The following is a 19,346-nucleotide window of genomic DNA, read 5'->3' as shown; positions in this document are numbered from 1 at the left end:
CTTGACAAACTGCAATGCATGACGGTGAATTTAGGTTTTTAGCCAATCAAAGCGCAGTATTTCACGAGGATTGGTCACTCAGCTGTTCTTATAGTAAACACACTCGAAACACGTGTAAGACCGAGAAAAATACACATTTTACAATATATTTAACAATTTAACCATATTCCTGAAGACTGATTGCTTGATTGTACGCACTAGAGGTTTCCTTAGAATCTAAGGACATTACTGGATAAAAATTTCATGATATTATGTCGTCCAAGTTGGTGAAAAAGGGACTTGATTTTGTGTCGTCAACAAACGAGTCTATACAAGAGAAGCGTAAAAATTCACAGAAAAAGAAAAGAAAATCAAGAAAGAGAGTAATGGATGCTTCATATCAGGGTTTATCTACTATTAAGAAAGGTATAAAAATCAAAAATACTTCTAAATTCCTATAGGAATTTGATCGTGGAATAAGCCAATATAAAGGGCCATATTTTGTGATAACCGATAAAAAAAATTGCTTCCCACTTAAAACTAGGACGATTTTTAATTTATATAAATTGGGATAAATTAGTTCAACAAACATACGCTATATTATATTGATACTGCTTCTATATTAATCTTTTTTGTATTGGAATTTATTCAAAAACCTATTTAGTTTGTTGATGAAATTTTATGCTTTTGTTGTTGTTTTTTTTCCGAAGGCAAGGTACAGAAAAAAGACGACTTTACACAGCAAAATCTAAAATACTTCAAGCATTCAGCTTGGAGTATCAAAAAAGACACTTATGAAAAGGTAAGCAATGCAATATGATAAAAAATACTTTTAGCAGGCGACACAGGTAGCCCAAACAAAGTTCCTGTCTTGGAATCGAGAAAAAAATTTCTTCGGATTTTTAGTTTTTGAAAGGATATGAATAGTTTTGATGTATAGCAAAAACATGCCCAATTTCTAAAATTAGACTTATGCTTCTAAATTCTGAATTTTGGGGGATTTTTTAATTTTGGAAATCAGAAACTGTGCATGAATGGACTGGACTGGACTTCGGTAAACTGGATCGCGGATCGTGAAAACCTTTTCACTCCAAATTTGCATCTTTTATCATATGATTTGTATTTTGATATTCATAACTGGTAATTTTATGCGGAAATTTTGCAAAAAATCGAGAAGTAATGTTTTGGAAATTCCACTTCTTTCTATGGAGCTGGTATGGATAATACCTTGAGCTACATTGTATACCCTCCTCAGACCGTATGGGACTATGGGACTATGTTCACTAGTTCGTGGCTTTACTTAAGTTTTTATTTGTTTCCCATTGAAAAGATTGTACAACATCAAGAGAAAAAAATAAAGAAGGAAGAAAATCCAACCACAGAAGAAATTGAGGATGAGTAATTGCTTTGAAGAAGTAAAAGTCAAAGCTGCGACTGAGATGATGGAGTAAGAACTCCTAATATTTTATCATGACAAGCTAGCTGCTTTCACTAATTGACAAGCTAAAAGAGCATGTTGCCTTTGAGAATTTTAAATTAGAGCTCTCAGAATTATTGTGAATGAATGTGAATATTGGCATTTGAAGCTGTGATGTTTAGGTGGTGCAAAAGAAACCCCTCCACCCTCTCATATACAATCATGTCTCTTATATTTAGGTTTGTAACATAGGCATCATTTGATGCTATTATTAAGGCACTTTTCATTAAGTTGGAACTAATTGGCCCGAGCAGCCAGTTCTGAAATGGTACACGACAGTTCTTAGAATCTGAACCGATGCAGCCAAAAGAACTGAAACATACCATTTAAGAACTGGCCACTCAGTCAGTTTGACTTAATAGTAAGCACTCTTAGCTTGATTTTTTTGGGGGGAAAACCTGATTGGTTCAAAATCATCTCAGACAAGGTGGCATAGGCCTTTCAGTCTAACTAAGAAATATGAGTAATTTAAAAATAGCATCAAAGAGTGTGCCTGAGGCACAGAGATTCCTTTTCTTACTTCATTTTCTCTCAGGGATACTCAAGAGTTTGTTATAGAACAAAATAAAATTATATGGATATGATAAGAGAGTGGTATTTATTTGCATGAAGTTTTCTTTCAGAAAATTAAGTATCAATACGATATTAAAGGAACACTGTCAAGATTATTTAAATAGTGCAATAGTCCATTTCACAGTTGCCTGTGCCAACTTCAAAGATAGCTGTGCCTTTGCATCAAAGCGAGACAAACAGTGAGCTTGCAATGATATAGACACATGAATAATTGCCCAAGGTGTTAAAAAAGTTCTCTATCATTGCAAGCTCACCATTCATCTTGCTACCTTTGAAGATGGCACAGGCAACTGTGAAAGGGACTATTTTGATCCTTGCATAAATTCTCATTCTCAGAGTCTGCACTATTGCCAGCAAGCAAAACTCCTCTTGCTGGCAATAGCACAGGCTCTGGGAAAGAGAATGCCTTGCATACTGTATGTAGCCCAAAGTGATCTTGTTTTGATAAAGTTCAAAGTCGATTGCCAAGAAGTCATCATATTTTTGCCTCCATGGTGAATCAGAATGCCATGTAGTTGTACTATACCACCTTTTTTGTGTGATCTGCATTGAATGGAATTCATACAGTTTCTAGAAATGATGGACCTCAGAACCTACAAGGCCCTCATATCCACTCAATCCTTCTTTTCCTGTCTTTCCTTTCAATAGTGTATCCAGGAGACAGTCTTAAACATAATCCGGCTGTCCCCCAGTCAATTCTCTAGTCTGTGGTGACAGTTGTGACACAGGCATCACACGAAGGAACGAAGGACGTAAAACATTATTTTCTTGGTGATTCTGAACGTCTCTCATCGATAGAATCTGCTGTGAAGTGTTGTCAGTACTTGCGCTTGATTCAAGGTGTTTTCTCGCTTCCGCTGAGACGTCTGTAGAGGACCAAGAATCCCTGGACGAGTAATGATAAGTTGATGGTTCTGTTTTGTACTTTCGCCGTCGGCTTTTTGATTTTCTTTGGTAACAAGACGTGGTATTTTCGTCGGTTTGTTTACTGGCTTCAGAAACCTGCTAAAAATAACGAATTAATATTTTTAAAAGATCTTGTTTAACTGTGAAAAACCGACGTTACATGTACTGGAGGTGTTCCTAGTCTCAGCATTCTACACAAATCAGTTGCAATCAATCTCTCATGGACTATAGCTCATGTTTCAGCATGGGCTATAGTCCATGGTGTTTGCTCAAAAATGGCCTATTTTGCATTCTTCAAAAATATACACGGTATCCCAACTAACTTATCACCCCGAGAAATAGCTTTTGTTTCAGTTGGATATCTTCAACTTACCGTGCTCAGTTTCAGGTGTTTTCGCAATTCTTTTTCTAACGATGTGTGATGTAAACTACTTGCCAGCTGTGGGTGTGGGATAAAAAAAGAGGGATGATTGGCAGAACGAAATCATGGCTGTATAATGTAATGCGCAAAAACGTTTTTACTCGAATCGTTTTACAGTGCGACGCATGCTACAGTGGACAGCCAATACTTTTACCAGACCCAGCCCCAGTTTACATAACCTCCTCCATAGTTCCCTCCCCCCCCCCCCCCCCCCCCAATTCCCAATTCCCTAGAGTGTCGCTACATGGGCTAATGTTTAGAAGTTTGTAAAAAATCGAACTTAGTACCCATGATATTCAATTACCGTGTTCATTTGAGTGCCTAGGGTAGCATGGCTCTCTCTGTAATGATATCGCACATGCAGTTTAGATTTTTTGCGCGCTGACCTGCCACCAAAGGAAACCCATTTTAGAGACTTTGCACCATCACGTGATGGCAGCCATGACATGAGGCAAGAATAATTGTATCTGGTCTAAACTGATTTACATGAGAAAAAAATCAGTTTCCCAGGGGAAAAGACTGTTGTTATGCTTCCTGTCATGGCTACCATCACGAGATAATGTAAAGCCTCTTCATCTACCTCCAAAGGTGTCTTATTAAAACGATTCACTAAAGTTGCATCTGAAAAAAAAACAAATATGAAAAAACAGATGGAAAATCATACCAAACTGCACGACCTTTCTCCAACGGTTTACAAAGAAGAATACATAGAGCGTTCAGCACTCGTACAAAGAAGCCATATTGATGTAACAAATGATAGAAACTGTTGCCACAGTTTTCGCATAAAAATAGAGTTTAATCTCGGAGTAAAGAAAATGTACTGTTTTGGAAACCAATATGGCTGCCTTGTCACGTGAGGGAAAACCCTCTATAGAAAATTACCGCGCACTGTGTATGCACTTTGTTTTACGTGGAACAGCTGGTCAAAACCCAAACGTGGGTTCCCTGTGGGTTTGAGGCGATAATTTGTGTGCGGCTGAAAGTCGCTTTACGTGGTTTTATACCTGCTCCTTCTCTTAACAACATGCTGACAGCATCAGTTCTCCCGTTCATGACAGCCACATGAAGCGCTGTTTGTCCATCAAAGTCACAAATATTCACGTGACCAGACCATCTGAGCATGCGCTTTAGACATTTGGTATCTCCATCCCGCGCCTTTTCTGTGACGAGTGACGCTAGTTTGCATTCGTTGACAGCGGCTCCGTGGGACTTGAGAAACTCGACCACATCGTGGTGCTTGTTGATTATTGCTTCTAACAGACATAAGATATAAGTACACTGAATTGCGGGTCAGAGAAAATCTATGAAGTCATGACTGTGTGTGACTGCATGACTAGATGACTGACAGTTAGAAAGAGCGACATAACGTACCTAAAAGAGGTGTAAACTGGTCTTTGTCGTGGGCATTAATATTAATACCAGGCTGCAAAACAAGGAATTTTACCACGTCAAGGTGCCCTTCAGCTGAAGTAACATGTCTGGAGAAAAATGTTATAAGCAAAATGTCTTTTTTAGAAAATATATATTCTATCTTAAATAATATTTTCAAACAGGCCGATTTAATTTGCAAAAATTCAAGGCACGGGTGTCAAAGTTAAGACACTCGACCCAAGCATTCTGATTGGTTGAGCACGTATCCCTCTCTCTGTGATTGGATGCCGTAATTTCCGTACCGTGACCGTGCCTTGCTATTGCACTAGTAGGAATACTTACAAAGGAGTTCTATGATTGACGTCCCTGTAGCAAATAGAAGCACCATTATGTACCATGTGACGTAACATTTGAAGATTCCCAGTACTCGCCACCTCAGAGATTTCTTGAATGCTGTAATGGCGCGAAACACGTCTAGCTCCCAGGCTCTCCAGTAATTGACTGACCGCGCGATGCTCGTGCATGTCGGCGTACTGGAGAGATACAGAGGTTTTTAAAGTAAAGAGGTTTCTTAAAGTGAGGATACAAGTAGAGGGGGAGGGGGGAACCTGAAGAACATATTATTCCTTTTTAAAACATGGACTACGAGCGGTCCCTGTGGTCATTGTTTGGGATTCTCTGTGGTTAATTTGGTGTAGCTACTAATCCTCGCTCGCACTCTATCAAAAAGGGAGTGCCGAGGCAGTCTTGACAACAACAATGCCAACAACTTTGGGTAAAGCAAAGGCAACGTTCTATACAACGTCCCTCAGACAAAGGAGCTAAAAGGGGGCTTATAGTGCTTCGAACCACCCCTAACTCCGCCCTGTACGGGTTTAAGTATTCACTTACATTTAGCGGCGCATTCCCACTGGAATCAATAGTATTCATTTCAGCACGTTGGTCAATCAAATACTGCACCACTGCACGGCTACCGAGCTTCGACGCCACGTGGATTGCGCAATGACCATCAGAATTGGGAGCATTTACATCTACCCCCAGTGAAACAAGACGGCTTATTTCTTCGATGTCATTTTTAACTAAAAAGCAACAAAGTAGTGTACTTGCAATTCAATATGCAACACTGCCCCTATATGAACACCGCTATAAGGAACACTGACCTTATGAACACCCCTATATGCAGCACTGCCCCTATATGAATACCCCTATATGCAACACTGCCCCTATTTGAACACCCCTATATGCAGCACTGCCCCTATGTGAACACCCCTATATGCAACACTGCCCCTATTTGAACACCCGTATATGCAACACTGCCCCTATTTGAACACCCGTATATGCAACACTGCCCCTATTTGAACACTCGTATATGAAATGATCATGAGTGGTTAACCTACCTACAGCGGTGCACAGTAGGCCCCCTGCTCCATCTTCTGCCCAACTGGCTCCATGTCGAATGAGACACTGCACAACACGATCATGGCCATACTTGATGGCCTCTGAAAGAATTAGACAAACTAAACTAAACAATGTGTTTTTATTCAAATGTTAACAAATATAAGCGTCTTATTAGAACTTCTGGGTTTCAATCAGCTGATAAAAGCTTCTAAATGGTTGTGTCAAACACTGACCACCATGTGCTGTCAGCCAGAAAGAATTCTATTGAAAACTTGCGATTCGGCTGATGAACATTCCGCACGAGACAGGAAACAGTGGCTGATCCGGGGGGTGGTTCCGTGGGTTCCATTGAACCCTCCTTATCCGAGATCTTGTGAAGCCAATCATGTTCTTTACGCTCAGTAGAATGACAATGGAAGCCCCCTTTTGGGAAGCCAATCTTACCAGATTTTTCTGCGTGGCGACCATTTTGAATCGCCCCTTTTTAAAATCCTGGATCCCCCACTGGGAAATGACGTCGAATGAAATCAAGGAATAATAAGGTGTCTCGCTCGATAGATCTCCTTATCTTGGGCTTTATGTTTTTCCATTTTAGACCACGTGTCACTCCCTGTCACTCCCTCATTTAACGACTGCGCATGAGAAGACTCAGAAATAGATACAACTCAAACAAAGAATCTTCTTCTCAAGGGAATGACACGTGGTCTGAAATGGGAAAACATTACGCACAAAGAGGTCTATTTAGAATTTGATGAAATTTCTTACCCGTTAGTGCTGTAGCTCCCCATCTATCCTTGGCGTGAATATCTATTCCAGGCTGGCGTAGAATCAACTTGACGCACTGGATGTGTCCATGTGAAGAGGCCAGTAAACTACAACACAACAAACAATGGTAAAACTTTGTAACTCATCATGGAGCGTTCATAATTAATGGGGTGAGGGGTAGTTATGGGGATTTTGAGAGGCCAAGCCATTTTTCTGGTAACAATTACAGAGGTTACTGAAAGTCTTTACTTTGGGAATTTGACACTTCAGAAACCAGGTGATCTCGTTTTGACAGCCCATCAAAACCGGCCAATCACCGCGCAGGAAGAAATTCGATCAGGCGTTCCATCGAAAAAAAAACATGCGACCGAAGTAAGAAAAAATTACTCTGAATCTTTGCTTCCCTAGCTACGTTATGGACTCGCAATGCATTTAAAATTTTACCTATTCTTATAACGACTACCTATGAGTCAAATGGTGCATTGTTTTTCAATAGACCTTTTCCCGAATTCGCTTGGATGACCATGTTTGAAGTCGAGACTGAACTTGATTCTTTTATTCATCAAGTTCAACCTCGACTTAAAACCATTGTTTATAGTGATCACTCAAGCGAATTCGGGATAGGTCTATTCTTTTATGAATATATCGTGAAATGATAGCTCTCTGTTTGCCGATAAATACTGAAACTAGGACCGCCTGATCAACTACAACGATCCTTTGCGCGCGTTCCGCAAAATCCCCTGAAACTCATGAGGGGGTTGAAATGTGTAACAGCCATACATTTCTTTAGTGCGATGCTCCCTAGATTATTCAACTTTTTTCTTGATGAATTTCTCCTTCGTAAATCACGTTGTCTTGCTTAAAAAATCTCTCAAAACTTAAATTAGACAGATATTCCAAATTTTTCACTGAAAGATTCAGTAATGTCCTCTGAAAGTCATGAAATTCATTGAAAACTTTGATGTCAAATAGAAGCGGCCGGATCCAGACCCCAACCCCCCTCCCCCCTTCAAAAAAATCCTGGATCCGCCCTTGACCAATCAGAGTAGAGTATGACGAACGTATACTATAGCTCTCTGTGTTATAAGAGTAGTAACTGATTAGATGTAAGGGGTGGGGAGGTGTGGCGAGGTGACTTACTAGAAACACAGGAGACCATACACAGGAGATACAACAACAACAACAACAACAACAATCGTGTTTATTCAGTATCTGTGCTATATAATACTCACAAGTGAAAATAAATACAATGTATTAAAACCTAAATAAAGGTACAGGCTATCTACAATAACCACAAGGTCTAGCCGAGATAGATAGCTATAATACCTTCATGTCAATAAGTAAATAACGCCCTAAACCATGAAAGCTGCTTTAGGTGTAAGGGGTGAGGAGATGTGGGGAGGGGACTTACTAGAAACACAGGGGACCATACACAGGAGATACCTTGTTGTCTATAAATAAATAACGCACCAAACTATGTAAACTGCATTTCTGCCCTTAGCGTGTACCCATTATCTCAGTGAGCCTGTGTCTCCTTGCACCTTGGTTCCCGTGTGTGCCAGCGTGCCCCCTCCCTACGTTAGTGAAAGGAATTGCTGACCCGTGCCACTGAAACTTGTGTCGTTCGGACAAGTGTGAACGAAGAGGAATTGCACTATGGAATAATCTAGTGATTGTAACCCGGCTAAAACTCTTGGACCAACCATCAAAACATCTGAACGAGTTTTAATGTAAAAGATGAGCGCAAGTACTGAGTTAGAACTTTTCTTAGCAACGCGGTAACCTAGGAAAGAAATATTTAGCCCAAAGGTTTAGCTGTTGAGTTTGCATATTGAAATTGAAAAGTGCACTTTATTTCAAATGACCTCAGTTATAAAACGAATGAGTTAGGATAATTATTGACATATATTTCAAGCCATTATCATATTCTTAACAAAGCTTGTCGACTACAAATCCCTGTCATTACCGCCGCCACCATCACTACCACAACAACTACTACATTTGCTGGTGCTACTGCTACTGCTACTACTACTACTACCACCACCACAACCACCACCACCGCTACTACTGATACTGCTGCTGCTGCTGCTACTGCTGCTGCTGCTACTGCTGCTACTGCTGCTGCTGCTGCTGCTACTGCTGCTGCTGCTGCTGCTACTGCTGCTGCTACTGCTGCTGCTACTGCTGCTGCTACTGCTACTGCTACTGCTGCTACTGCTGCTGCTGCTACTGCTACTGCTACTGCTGCTGCTACTGCTACTGCTACTGCTGCTGCTACTGCTGCTGCTGCTGCTACTGCTACTGCTGCTACTACTGCTGCTGCTACTGCTACTGCTGCTGCTACTGCTGCTGCTACTGCTACTGCTGCTGCTACTGCTACTGCTACTGCTACTGCTGCTGCTGCTGCTGCTGCTGCTACTGCTGCTGCTGCTGCTGCTACTGCTGCTGCTACTGCTACTGCTGCTACTACTGCTACTGCTGCTACTACTGCTACTGCTGCTACTACTGCTGCTGCTACTGCTACTGCTACTGCTGCTGCTACTGCTACTGCTGCTGCTACTGCTACTGCTACTGCTGCTGCTGCTGCTGCTACTGCTGCTGCTGCTGCTACTGCTGCTGCTACTGCTACTGCTACTGCTGCTACTACTGCTACTGCTGCTACTACTGCTACTGCTGCTACTACTGCTGCTGCTACTGCTACTGCTACTGCTGCTGCTACTGCTACTGCTGCTACTACTGCTGCTGCTGCTACTGCTGCTGCTAATACTAGTAACATTCTACTGTATGATGGCCTATGGGCAATAAATATCAACATCTAAACTATCAAATTAACCATTCAAACATTTTAAAGCTCTTTTCCTATTTACACAACGATTTATAAATGGTAGCGAGCGCAGTGCCATGACGTTCATGTTCATAGTTTTGTCTTATAATTTGATCGCACCATATTTAGACCGAGAAAAGGTATGGTGGATAATCGGACGACGTTCATCATCACCATCATCACCATCATTATCATCAACAGTATCTAATATCATCAGAGTGAACGTTTACAATCAGTGCCTATTCAGAAGTTGGCGCTGTTGAGCCGGCTGTTTGGTTGCCTGGATAACATACCCGAACTGGATTAGATTCTTCTGTTTCGGGATGGATGGTTTGCTCAACATTATCGCCTACGTGTTCATTAACAAGTTCAACATATATCCCCGCATCTTCGAATTCATGTCCGACATCGTTGCTAAGCCGTCTTCCTCGGCAGTCGTAAAGACGTTCTCTCGTACAACATGGATAAAGGCAGCAACATCCATCGTCGAAAATAAACGGAGCCGGGTTTTCTGCAATTATTTCTAATTTCTTTATCAGTACGGCAGTCGTCTTAGGGTCAATGAACATTTCAAACAAATTCACCGACTTGAACCAGAAATGAGGACACTCTCCAGTGAGCAAAGCATCGTGGAACTCGTTCAACAACAAAAAGAAGCAGTCTTCAATATTGTCTTCCACCCAGAAATCTACTGGAGTCTTTTCAAGGGTGTTTAAGAAGACAGTTTTCAGTTTATATGATGAAATTGAAGCAATTGGTTGCAAGTGGTCCTTCAATATGATTTTGAGCGCCAACAAGCATTTCCTGGCTGTGTTGGGCACGAGTTTGGAGAGCTCAACTTCTGCTACAGAAAAAGACAACCTCCAGCTTGTTTGTTCTTTATCGAATGGCGATGGTTTGGCTACTAAATGACAGCCATGGGACGAAATCCTGTTGACATCGTCCTGGCTGGGCCAGCAACGTTGTCTTATCGGCCAGTCGCTGAGCGGCGGCCACTCATAGCATTTGATACAAGGTGTAATATCACAATCGACAATATTTGAAATAGAAACATTAATGGCAGGTCCCGTTGTTCCATACTTTAAGCCATTAAACGACTCACACATTCCATTGCACCATTTAACTCTTGGAAAATTCGTGACTTCTGTGCAGCTGATCGCACGTTTTGCTTGCTCCATGATATCTTTTGAACTGAACACATCCCCACTTGCATTAAAGGTTAACTGAGCATAGCCAAGAAACGGAAGTAGAAATGTAATAAGAATATTTCCCTCCAGACCAAAAAAAGAGGCGTCCATCCCTTCAAAGCATATCATCACGTCTATATCGGTTTTCAGTCCACTTACATAACTAGATATGTTTGCCATTTGGTGACTAAAAATACTACTATTATAAGGAATGCCATATCTTTCTTTCAAGCTTCCTACAAAGATGGACTCTGGTGATAATGCTGGGGTAATATCAGTCGCTTGGAACGCATTTCTAACGTCGTCCAAGAAAAGAAGGATAGCGTTTTCTTGAAGTTGAGATGCCTCTTCTGTTGCTAGTTCATTGTCGATTGTCAAAAGAAGTTCACTCAGAGTCTTTGAGCTTTTACCAGTAAAATTAGACTTTCTGTGGCCGCAGTTTATTGGAAAACGTCGAGACTATGAATAGGAAAAAAAACATTTTTCATCAGGGAGCCCACTCACAATAGGTGAGGCCCCACACACACACAGAAATAATAATGATAATAAATGATAAAAAAACATATAAATAAAAAATATAAAAGTCAGACCCAGTTTTGGCGTCGAACTCCACATGCGCCGAATCCAGCGCAAACGAACAAACCCATTCTCTAGTTCACATCCCCATAATACTTTGCGTCTTTGGGAGGTAACCAGAGGGTAAAAACCCACTAATTTCGCTGAAGGTTGATCAGACAATGTTGACAATATCTTGTTGGTATCCAAAAGTAAAATGAAGAAGTAAAAAACAGAAAAAGATAGAAGCTTAAAGACGTTTAAGGTAAATTTTAAACATTTTTTCGTAAGTCAATACATTTTCTGTAAGACCAAAACTCTTGATGATCTGTACACGCAAAAATAACTTGGAATAAACTGATAATCAGTATTGTACAGATAAAAGCAGGTATAGTAAAAATTCAATTAAGAAATCTCTCAATTTGGGACAGTTTTTTGTTTGGTTACCCCCCAAAGACGCAAGGCATTATGGGGATGTGAAAGTAGAGAATTGTTAAGTTTATCTGCACTAGACCCGGCACATGCAAAGCCCGACGCCCAAACCTGCACTAATGGTATAATAATAAAATGATACTGAAAAATTAAGAATTTAAATATTGCTTATAGTAATCTTAAAACGATTAAAAGATAAAGTTCTAATGTGTTCAGGGAGACTGTTCCAATCATCAATGCAGTGACATATAAAGCGGTTTTGTCCCCAGTTCTTGTTGGAATGTGGTTTGGGTAAATTGTTCTCATTACGAGTGTCATAATTATGGGTGTCAACAAAAGATGAAAAGTTAAAATCCCAGTCCAGAAGACCGTTTATTCCCTTGTAGGAGTAACTAACTAAGAACGGCTGCTGAGGAGACTAAGTCAGTGTATGCGCCTCCCTCTTTTATTCTAAACTAATATAACCTGGCTATTCCAAACACTATTTCATCTATGGTTTTTTTCACTTAATAAAATTACTTGCCCGTTTTGCTAACACTCCTAACTTACCAGGTACCGTTTTAAAAACACGTGGTAGACGACTGGTGCCAAGAACCAAAATGCAAGGAATCCAAGAAATGCCATAATTGCTATCAAGTACCCTTGATAACTGCAAAAACCAGCATTAACCATAGAACGATCCCCACACAGTTTCGACAAAGTAGTTAACACACTTGTCACAATGGCTGAGATAGAGCTAAATATGATGAGTCTTCCAACCATTTGAAAGGTTCGACCTTTCCTCCGGTAACACATTGCGGAAGACACTGAAACAAATGACAAACGAAGGTGTCTGTTAAGCCAGGTCAATAAAATGTACTCTCCCGAACCACTCCTACACGGCCACAATGGCAGAGGGGAGCCCGAAGTGATAGAGGTATGCAGCTGTGACGTAAAGTTGTTGCGTGACGCCTAGCTTATTTATTGAGCAACACGTAGATCATATCGGCATATGTTAGCAGTTAGTCGTGGGAGACTGTTTATATTTGAGACTTCACTCAAATAAGGTGTTCTATAAGTCACAACGTGTACTTCTTACAACACAGCTACTTTAGATTAAAGGTACTCAAGAAGCGCATGAGATTAGTCCAAAGAAGTAAAATGAACGGTATGAGGACATGTAGAGGATAGATAATACTACTGGCCTTCCAAAGTCATTTATAATTCATGAGTTAAACCATGTGATCAGAACGGATTGTATATAAAGTCAAGAAAGGGTATTTCCCATGAACTTTGAAAATTTGTGTCAAAAGTGAAACGTAAATCCTCAGTATATACATGAGAAATTATGCGCATGATGATCAGAAGGGCCTTTCTTTTTTGTACATTTTCGATTATTTTATTTAAAATTTTTGGTTTTATTAGTGTTGGAGGTTTTTAAAGCCATATAAAAAATTCGAACCAAATGTTTTATAAAAAAAACTTTTACAACAGTCAGGCTTTTACATTTGAATAAACACTGCTGCTCGTTTTTATATATAGTACATGACAGTGCTGAACGACTGTTTTCATTGATCTTTGTTGTTCAGTTTCAAATCTGCTGTATATATAGCAAGAATCTCATATGATTGCATAGAAATAGAAATAGTTTTAAGGTGGCTCGATACAATAATTTTGAAGCACGACTCCTCTACTTGTATTGTGAACTGCCCGGCACCAGATATACCTTAGCCAAATATGAGTTTATACTAAGTGTAAGGATAGATGGAAGTTTTAAATCGTGTGTATTTCGTGACCATCGGACACGCCCTGAAGGCACAGTGACGTCATGTGAATATTTTTCAAATCTATTTTTGGCGTAATCTGACCACACCCAGAGAAACGGAGTTCACTATCTGGAACATACTATGGTAGTCTTCAAAGTCAGAAAGTTTCAGACATTTTCATTGTTCAGTTTTAAAATTATTCGAGTTTTAATATTTTTGGATCGTGAATCTATAAAATATCAACGGAGTCCCGTGATATCCACAAAATGCATTAATTTCGGTCTCGGACAAACTATTTTTACGATATTTTCGTTTATCAATGTAGTAACCAGTGATGATGAGAAATCGAGATCAATCGGTTGGCCTGATTGCAATTAAATACAAAATTAGAAAAGTAAGCATTTTTCGCTTTTATTACATATCATATTGTGTTTATTCACGGCGCCATAAAAAACGAAATATACGGAGACTTTTTTTCTGCGCGACATTATGATTAGTTTAGGCATTGTACTTATTGCTCCTGAAATTTCAAGTGAGTGGAATTCTTAGAAGCCCTTCAAATACGAAAAATAGCATTGCACGCAATACATATCTCTATCGCCTTGAATAGACCCAGATTTTCGAGGCAGTTTGCGCAGTTTGCAATACAAGTAGGGGAGTCGTGCTTCAAAATTATTGTATCGAGCCACCTTAAGACAATGTTGATCATTATCGATCACAATAAACTCATATTAGATCATTGCAAAGATATGTTTTTCGATTGTTCTAAAAATGAATTTGAAAATCCCATGAGCAAAAGGCCGAATTATCTTAAAATTGATCCGAAATATCATCGGAAGAGATTCAAGATACATTCCACAATGGGTCTGATTCAATTCACAACCGACAATGCGTTTTTTTGTTGGTTTGTTTTAATATTAAATTCCCCGAAGGGCTGAATATATTCCGTAAATTACACGTTGGCCACAGATGGGGTCAAAAACGATCAGATAAAATGAAAATTTTTCAAACAAATCCCTCATATTCATCAAAAATATTCCATCTAATGAAAATTAAGTTTAAGCACTGGGTTAAAACAAAATGCATAATTGAAAGGGAATAACATTCCCCGTGTAATGGTACAAATTGCATAAATTTTCAATTATTAGAACCAGAGTTATTGAGGAATCGGTTTTTTGACGACGTCATAGGCAATCACGTCATTGAAAAAAGTAAAAAGTGGTTTTACAGCACCAGAAGACGCAAAGTAAACTTCTAAATACCTATTACTGTTATATAAGTGTGCCACTTCAGTAAAATGCTAATTTATTTGGTATAACTCATTTATTAGAGATATTTTAAAATATCTGTGACGTCATTGTCACTTTTAGCGTTATTATAAAACATATTTTGAACTATTGATCCTAAAAAAATCAAAATTCTAAAAACATACGATTTTGGGCATTTACTAGTACTTTCAATATTGAAAGTATGATTGCAAAATATTAACAAACAAAAAAGTAGTTTGAAGAAGTTTATTTTTGCGAATGGTTTTGTATGTATTATTTCCCGCCAATTTTTCGCGGGGAAATTTGAACTAAAAAAATTTCGCTCTACTTCCCGTTATCTAATTTCAAAACGGTTTTCGATTCTAATATTTTAATCAAGAGGAGAACAATATAAAATGACTTTTTAAGATTTTGTAAAAATTCAACGTGACCGCTTTTTGGGTCATTTATGCCAACCGTGTACGGCCTCATTTATCCTCCGATTTGGAGGCTCAATATAGTTTACAACATCGTTTTTTTTATAGTTTTCAGTATCTTGTCGAGATAGGATTCTCGTAAGGTCTTACTTGGGCCCGGACTTGATTAAAACGGCAGAAAATTTGCTGTAGCAACTCGACCCACGAGGAAAAGAAATTATTATGGTTTATATGATGATGTAATCCACGAGTGAAAATGGCATACCATTGGTTACGAAGTTTATCGGAAGTTTATCATATTGAACATGACCGAACATGACCAGGACATGTACAGAGATGATAGGAAACATGATTTGTGGCACGTCCGCTACGTCCAGAATCTTCCAATAATAGCGCAGCGCAACCGTGACGTCATAAAAACGAAGACAAAGGCGAAGTTCGGACAAACAAACTTACAAGTTTACTTTCAATAGATAGTTTTCACAGACGATCGCAGTTGATCTTAGCTTACATGGGTTATTATTATAACTTTAAGTAAAAATAGTAAAATCGGTTCGTATAATCTTCGTAGCGGTTAAACAGAATGCAATGTTTGTCCGAATCTTTAAGCTATTTTTAGAATCAGTGCGCTGCGCTATTAACCCCAGGGGGAAGGTCTAGCCAGCCGTGACATCATAAAAACGAAGACAAAGGCGAAATTCGGACGAACAAACTTACAAGTTTACTTTCAGCAGATAATTTTCACAGCCGATCGCAGTAAAATGCATAAAATGCGAAAAAATGATTCGCCCTACAAGGGGAGGGGAAGTGGCCCACATTAGCACGACACAAATTGGTCAGCCGTTTTTTTGCAATTTCGCTGTCAAGATCGGCCATGAAAACTGTTATCCCACTGTTTAGATATGTATAATGAAAGCTCTAACAGTTAAATGAACTGATAAATTCAGTAAATTAAAAACTTACTGCATAAAATGCGAAAAATGATTCCCCTACCAGGGAAGAGGAAGTGGTTCATACTACGCGATAGCAACATGTTTGGCTGTCTATCGACGGACTAAAATGGACTAACCACAAAAATGGTTGGTGAAATATTTTATTTTCATTTGTAAAAAATGCCAGCACAGAAGACATTATGCCGGAAAAAAGTGAAGACAAAAATGTTTAGGGTCTTTAGGAACAATATTTGAATGTATTCAATAGTGCTTACTATGCAACCTTCACCAACTTTCTTGAAATAGCTGTATTATAAGTATAGATATTTACCTTTAGCTGTCCTCTTGCTATTATCCTCGTCAAATGTAAGTGAGTCTTAAAACCGATCAAAGATCACGGAGTTGTTGACTTTATTCAGTGGATTTCTTAACTGTGTCCTTACGGCTAGAAGATGAAATGTGCTTATTCATGTGTTTATCCGTCAGAAAGTGGCAAAAAAACACGACTCTGCACTGATAATTATAAGGAAATATTTAAGCAATTGAAAACTTTTCCCGTGTTTACATATATCAACACTAGGGGAGGTTTGGAGAATTCGAGACAGTTATGCAAACCCGAAACGTAGTTATTTCACACAACATTAATTACAATACAAAAATATAGGAATAATTAGATAGAGTTGAACAGTTATGAAAAACGCAGAGTAAATATTTACAAAGTGTGAAGCGAGAAAGAATAGCTAGCTATTTTAAACATTCTAAAACTTTAAAACAAATACAAAGAAATGTTCAAAGATTGAATATAAATATTAATAAAAGATTTCAGAATTGGTTATCTTTACGAAAGTGATCAAAAGTAGATGACTGAGTGTCACTGTGACTGGAATTCTCGGTTGAAAGAAACGTGGTTTTGCTCAATTTGACAGCCAAAAATTATGAAGTTGATTGTTTCGTCTTGCCTCGGGAGATATTTTGTGCAGCTGAAGAGCTATCGCTGGAAAAAGCTTGAAGCTGCTGACTGTTTCCTTAAAATACTTGTATTCCTTATCGGGCGGTGCATTTAAATCATGAGAAAGCACGTCGCTGAACATAACAACCGAAGCTGTCCTGACGAACGTGTGCTTGTACTAAGCTCCTGAGGGAATTCTCGTTGCGGTGACCAACGAGAGATTGTCATGATATTACGATCAGAAAGACTTGCATGAGACCATAGGGTTATGCCTATGGCCCTGACACAAGTCAAAATTTGGAACTTCGTCTTCAAAATACATTTTTGGGGGCGTTTTTTTCCTCAAAAGAAATTGCAAATTATTGAACTTGATCTGGAAAACACGAAAGTTGTGACGTCACAACTGTGTTTACATACCCACATGCAAACATGGCTATCAAACAATCAAAGCGTGCGCACTATTTAATTAATTTTATAAAACAAAGTACGTAGGTCTATTAATTAATTTATAGTACACTCAACAAAATTACTCGACTCTGATTGGTCGAGAGGAGTACAATTATAGCGTTAATTGTACTCCGTAGGAGTACCGAATTAAGTCGCTATGGCAACACGGCCAAAACAATGTCAAAACAATTATTTTCTATCATTTTGTATTTAAAAAACATATGAATAAAATTTTAAAAGCTGTAAGAACTAATCTTTTTTATGCATTTCAGTTGCACGATGGACTGAAAATCGGCCGCCAAATAGACAAAGATGAACGGCATCGATGCGCATTTTTTACTGAAATTTTGTTGAGTGAACTATAAACAAAAAATTACACGATCTTCTTCGTCTTTGGAATTAATAGACACTTGTAATGTTTTGAAAGTTCTTGTAATTGCACGAGCCTATTTTAGTGCATAGAATCTCAGAATTTAATCCGAGAATACTATGAAATACACAGTTATTCGGACCCAAGCAAGGGGACAGGGGGATGGGTTGTTGTGCGTAAGTATAAAGGAATGTGAGTGAGTGTCAATAGAGCACGAGGGCATAGGAAGGGAATAACTTTCTTATGGATAGTATAGATGGGAAGGGATGTAGGGAATAGGTAGCAGTGATGATAAAAAGGGAAAATGAGGAAAATGTATTATTTATAGGGGTAAATTCAAGGGCAACGCGAAGAGCAGGATAAATACGCCGCGTATGGTGATGGCACGCGTGGCGGGGGGCGGTGCTGATATGATGTATCGAAAAATAATTTGCTTGTAAGTTTGTATGATGAGCTCACGTGTAGGTAGAACCGTCGGTGAATGTGTGCTGGACCTAGCGCCCTATCATGCATCTATCGTCAGGGGTGAAGATGCAAGATAGCGAAGAAATTCAACGTGTTTCAAGACTCTTAGGCCCAAGAGCTTCACCCTACACGTGGCGCCAGGTCAACGGTTCTGCCTGAGGAATACGCAATAGCGGCGGATAAAGGGAACCACAAGGATACCGAGGTAAAACGGGGGTATATAAGGTAAAGGATAAAGTGTGTTACCTGGAAATGATGAAATGTGGCCTAGACGACGGGCTAGAGATTTCGTGATTGAACATTCCATAACTGTATGGCGAGAAAGGGGAAGTCCAGTCGCGGAGGGGGCGTTTATGTATGTCGTGAAAGCGAGGTTGCGAAAATAAGTGGGGTGGACAAAGTTTCAAACAGGGCGGGTTAGGGTTTAGTTGTGGCGGAAAAGTATGGAGGTAGTGAGCCAGAAGAAGAAGGTGGAAAAAGGAGAAAGGAAGAATAATAATAAATAAATAGATATATATATATATATAATCGTGCGATTTCCTATACTAATATTGTTGAATTTACCAGTCTGAACGTGAGGATCTCGTGATCATATATAAAACACGTCCGTATTCACAAAACCCCAACAATGAAACATCCTCGTACCCAGTTCTTTGCCGCCAGCCTCTCAGTGAAACCAAAACAACTCATGAAGCTGCATCTACTGTTGAGTCGTAGTTACCAGCCTTTAGAGCACATACAGTAGATGGTTTTCATAAACCCGTGAAATACACTTTAGCTCATTTAATACTATTACACTAATTTTTTTTGTTTATCCGACTATTACACCCGGGGGGGGGGGGGGTACTCCGCCAGAATTTGGGTAG

The 19,346-nt window shown here is 39.3% G+C and overlaps 3 protein-coding genes across 5 annotated transcripts in view; 1 reads left to right on the top strand and 2 right to left on the bottom strand.

Annotated features, from left to right (window-relative positions):
• Positions 1-104: 104 nt before the first annotated feature.
• On the top strand, positions 105-2,043 carry LOC116292672 (uncharacterized). The gene is made up of 3 exons (XM_089032079.1): positions 105-405; positions 690-781; positions 1,310-2,043. The coding sequence occupies exons 1-3, from the start codon at positions 252-254 to the stop codon at positions 1,379-1,381; spliced, it is 318 nt and encodes a 105-aa protein (XP_088888205.1). The 5' UTR covers positions 105-251; the 3' UTR covers positions 1,382-2,043.
• LOC116292665 (uncharacterized) overlaps positions 2,038-19,346 on the bottom strand; it is a 33,716-nt gene continuing 16,407 nt past the window's right edge. Inside the window, exons 11-19 of one of the 3 annotated variants that reach the window (XM_089032074.1) lie at positions 6,891-6,997; positions 6,125-6,226; positions 5,619-5,806; positions 5,070-5,260; positions 4,728-4,834; positions 4,361-4,609; positions 3,937-3,977; positions 3,309-3,374; positions 2,038-3,034 (exon numbers count right to left, since the gene is read on the bottom strand). In XM_089032074.1, the coding sequence (XP_088888200.1) occupies positions 2,696-3,034; positions 3,309-3,374; positions 3,937-3,977; positions 4,361-4,609; positions 4,728-4,834; positions 5,070-5,260; positions 5,619-5,806; positions 6,125-6,226; positions 6,891-6,997 (1,390 nt within the window). In that variant the 3' untranslated portion in view covers positions 2,038-2,695. The remainder of the gene's footprint in view (positions 3,035-3,308; positions 3,375-3,936; positions 3,978-4,360; positions 4,610-4,727; positions 4,835-5,069; positions 5,261-5,618; positions 5,807-6,124; positions 6,227-6,890; positions 6,998-19,346) is intronic. The other 2 variants (XM_089032076.1, XM_089032075.1) reach the window with 2 other exon arrangements.
• Positions 9,600-17,542, bottom strand: LOC148910155 (uncharacterized). The gene is made up of 3 exons (XM_089032077.1): positions 16,581-17,542; positions 12,438-12,694; positions 9,600-11,360 (listed from the first exon to the last, which is right to left on the bottom strand). Exons 2-3 carry the CDS (start codon positions 12,681-12,683, stop codon positions 9,954-9,956), a joined length of 1,653 nt encoding a protein of 550 aa, XP_088888203.1. The 5' UTR covers positions 12,684-12,694; positions 16,581-17,542; the 3' UTR covers positions 9,600-9,953.

This window comes from Actinia tenebrosa, unplaced genomic scaffold, assembly GCF_029948245.1.
Source record: "Actinia tenebrosa isolate PJP-AT-01 unplaced genomic scaffold, QUT_ActTen_1.0 PGA_scaffold17__23_contigs__length_9995812, whole genome shotgun sequence".
NCBI lineage: Eukaryota > Metazoa > Cnidaria > Anthozoa > Actiniaria > Actiniidae > Actinia > Actinia tenebrosa.
This window is presented reverse-complemented; position numbering and strand designations above follow the sequence as displayed.

Coding starts and splice junctions, on each gene's coding strand:
- LOC116292672 (XM_089032079.1), top strand. CDS start 252: ATGTCGTCCAAGTTGGTGAAAAAGGGACTTGATTTTGTGTCGTCAACA. Junction 406..689: donor TTTATCTACTATTAAGAAAG/GTATAAAAATCA, acceptor TTTTTTCCGAAG/GCAAGGTACAGAAAAAAGAC. Junction 782..1,309: donor AAAAAGACACTTATGAAAAG/GTAAGCAATGCA, acceptor CCCATTGAAAAG/ATTGTACAACATCAAGAGAA.
- LOC148910155 (XM_089032077.1), bottom strand. CDS start 12,683: ATGTGTTACCGGAGGAAAGGTCGAACCTTTCAAATGGTTGGAAGACTC. Junction 11,361..12,437: donor TGTTTTTAAAACGGTACCTG/GTAAGTTAGGAG, acceptor TCCTATTCATAG/TCTCGACGTTTTCCAATAAA.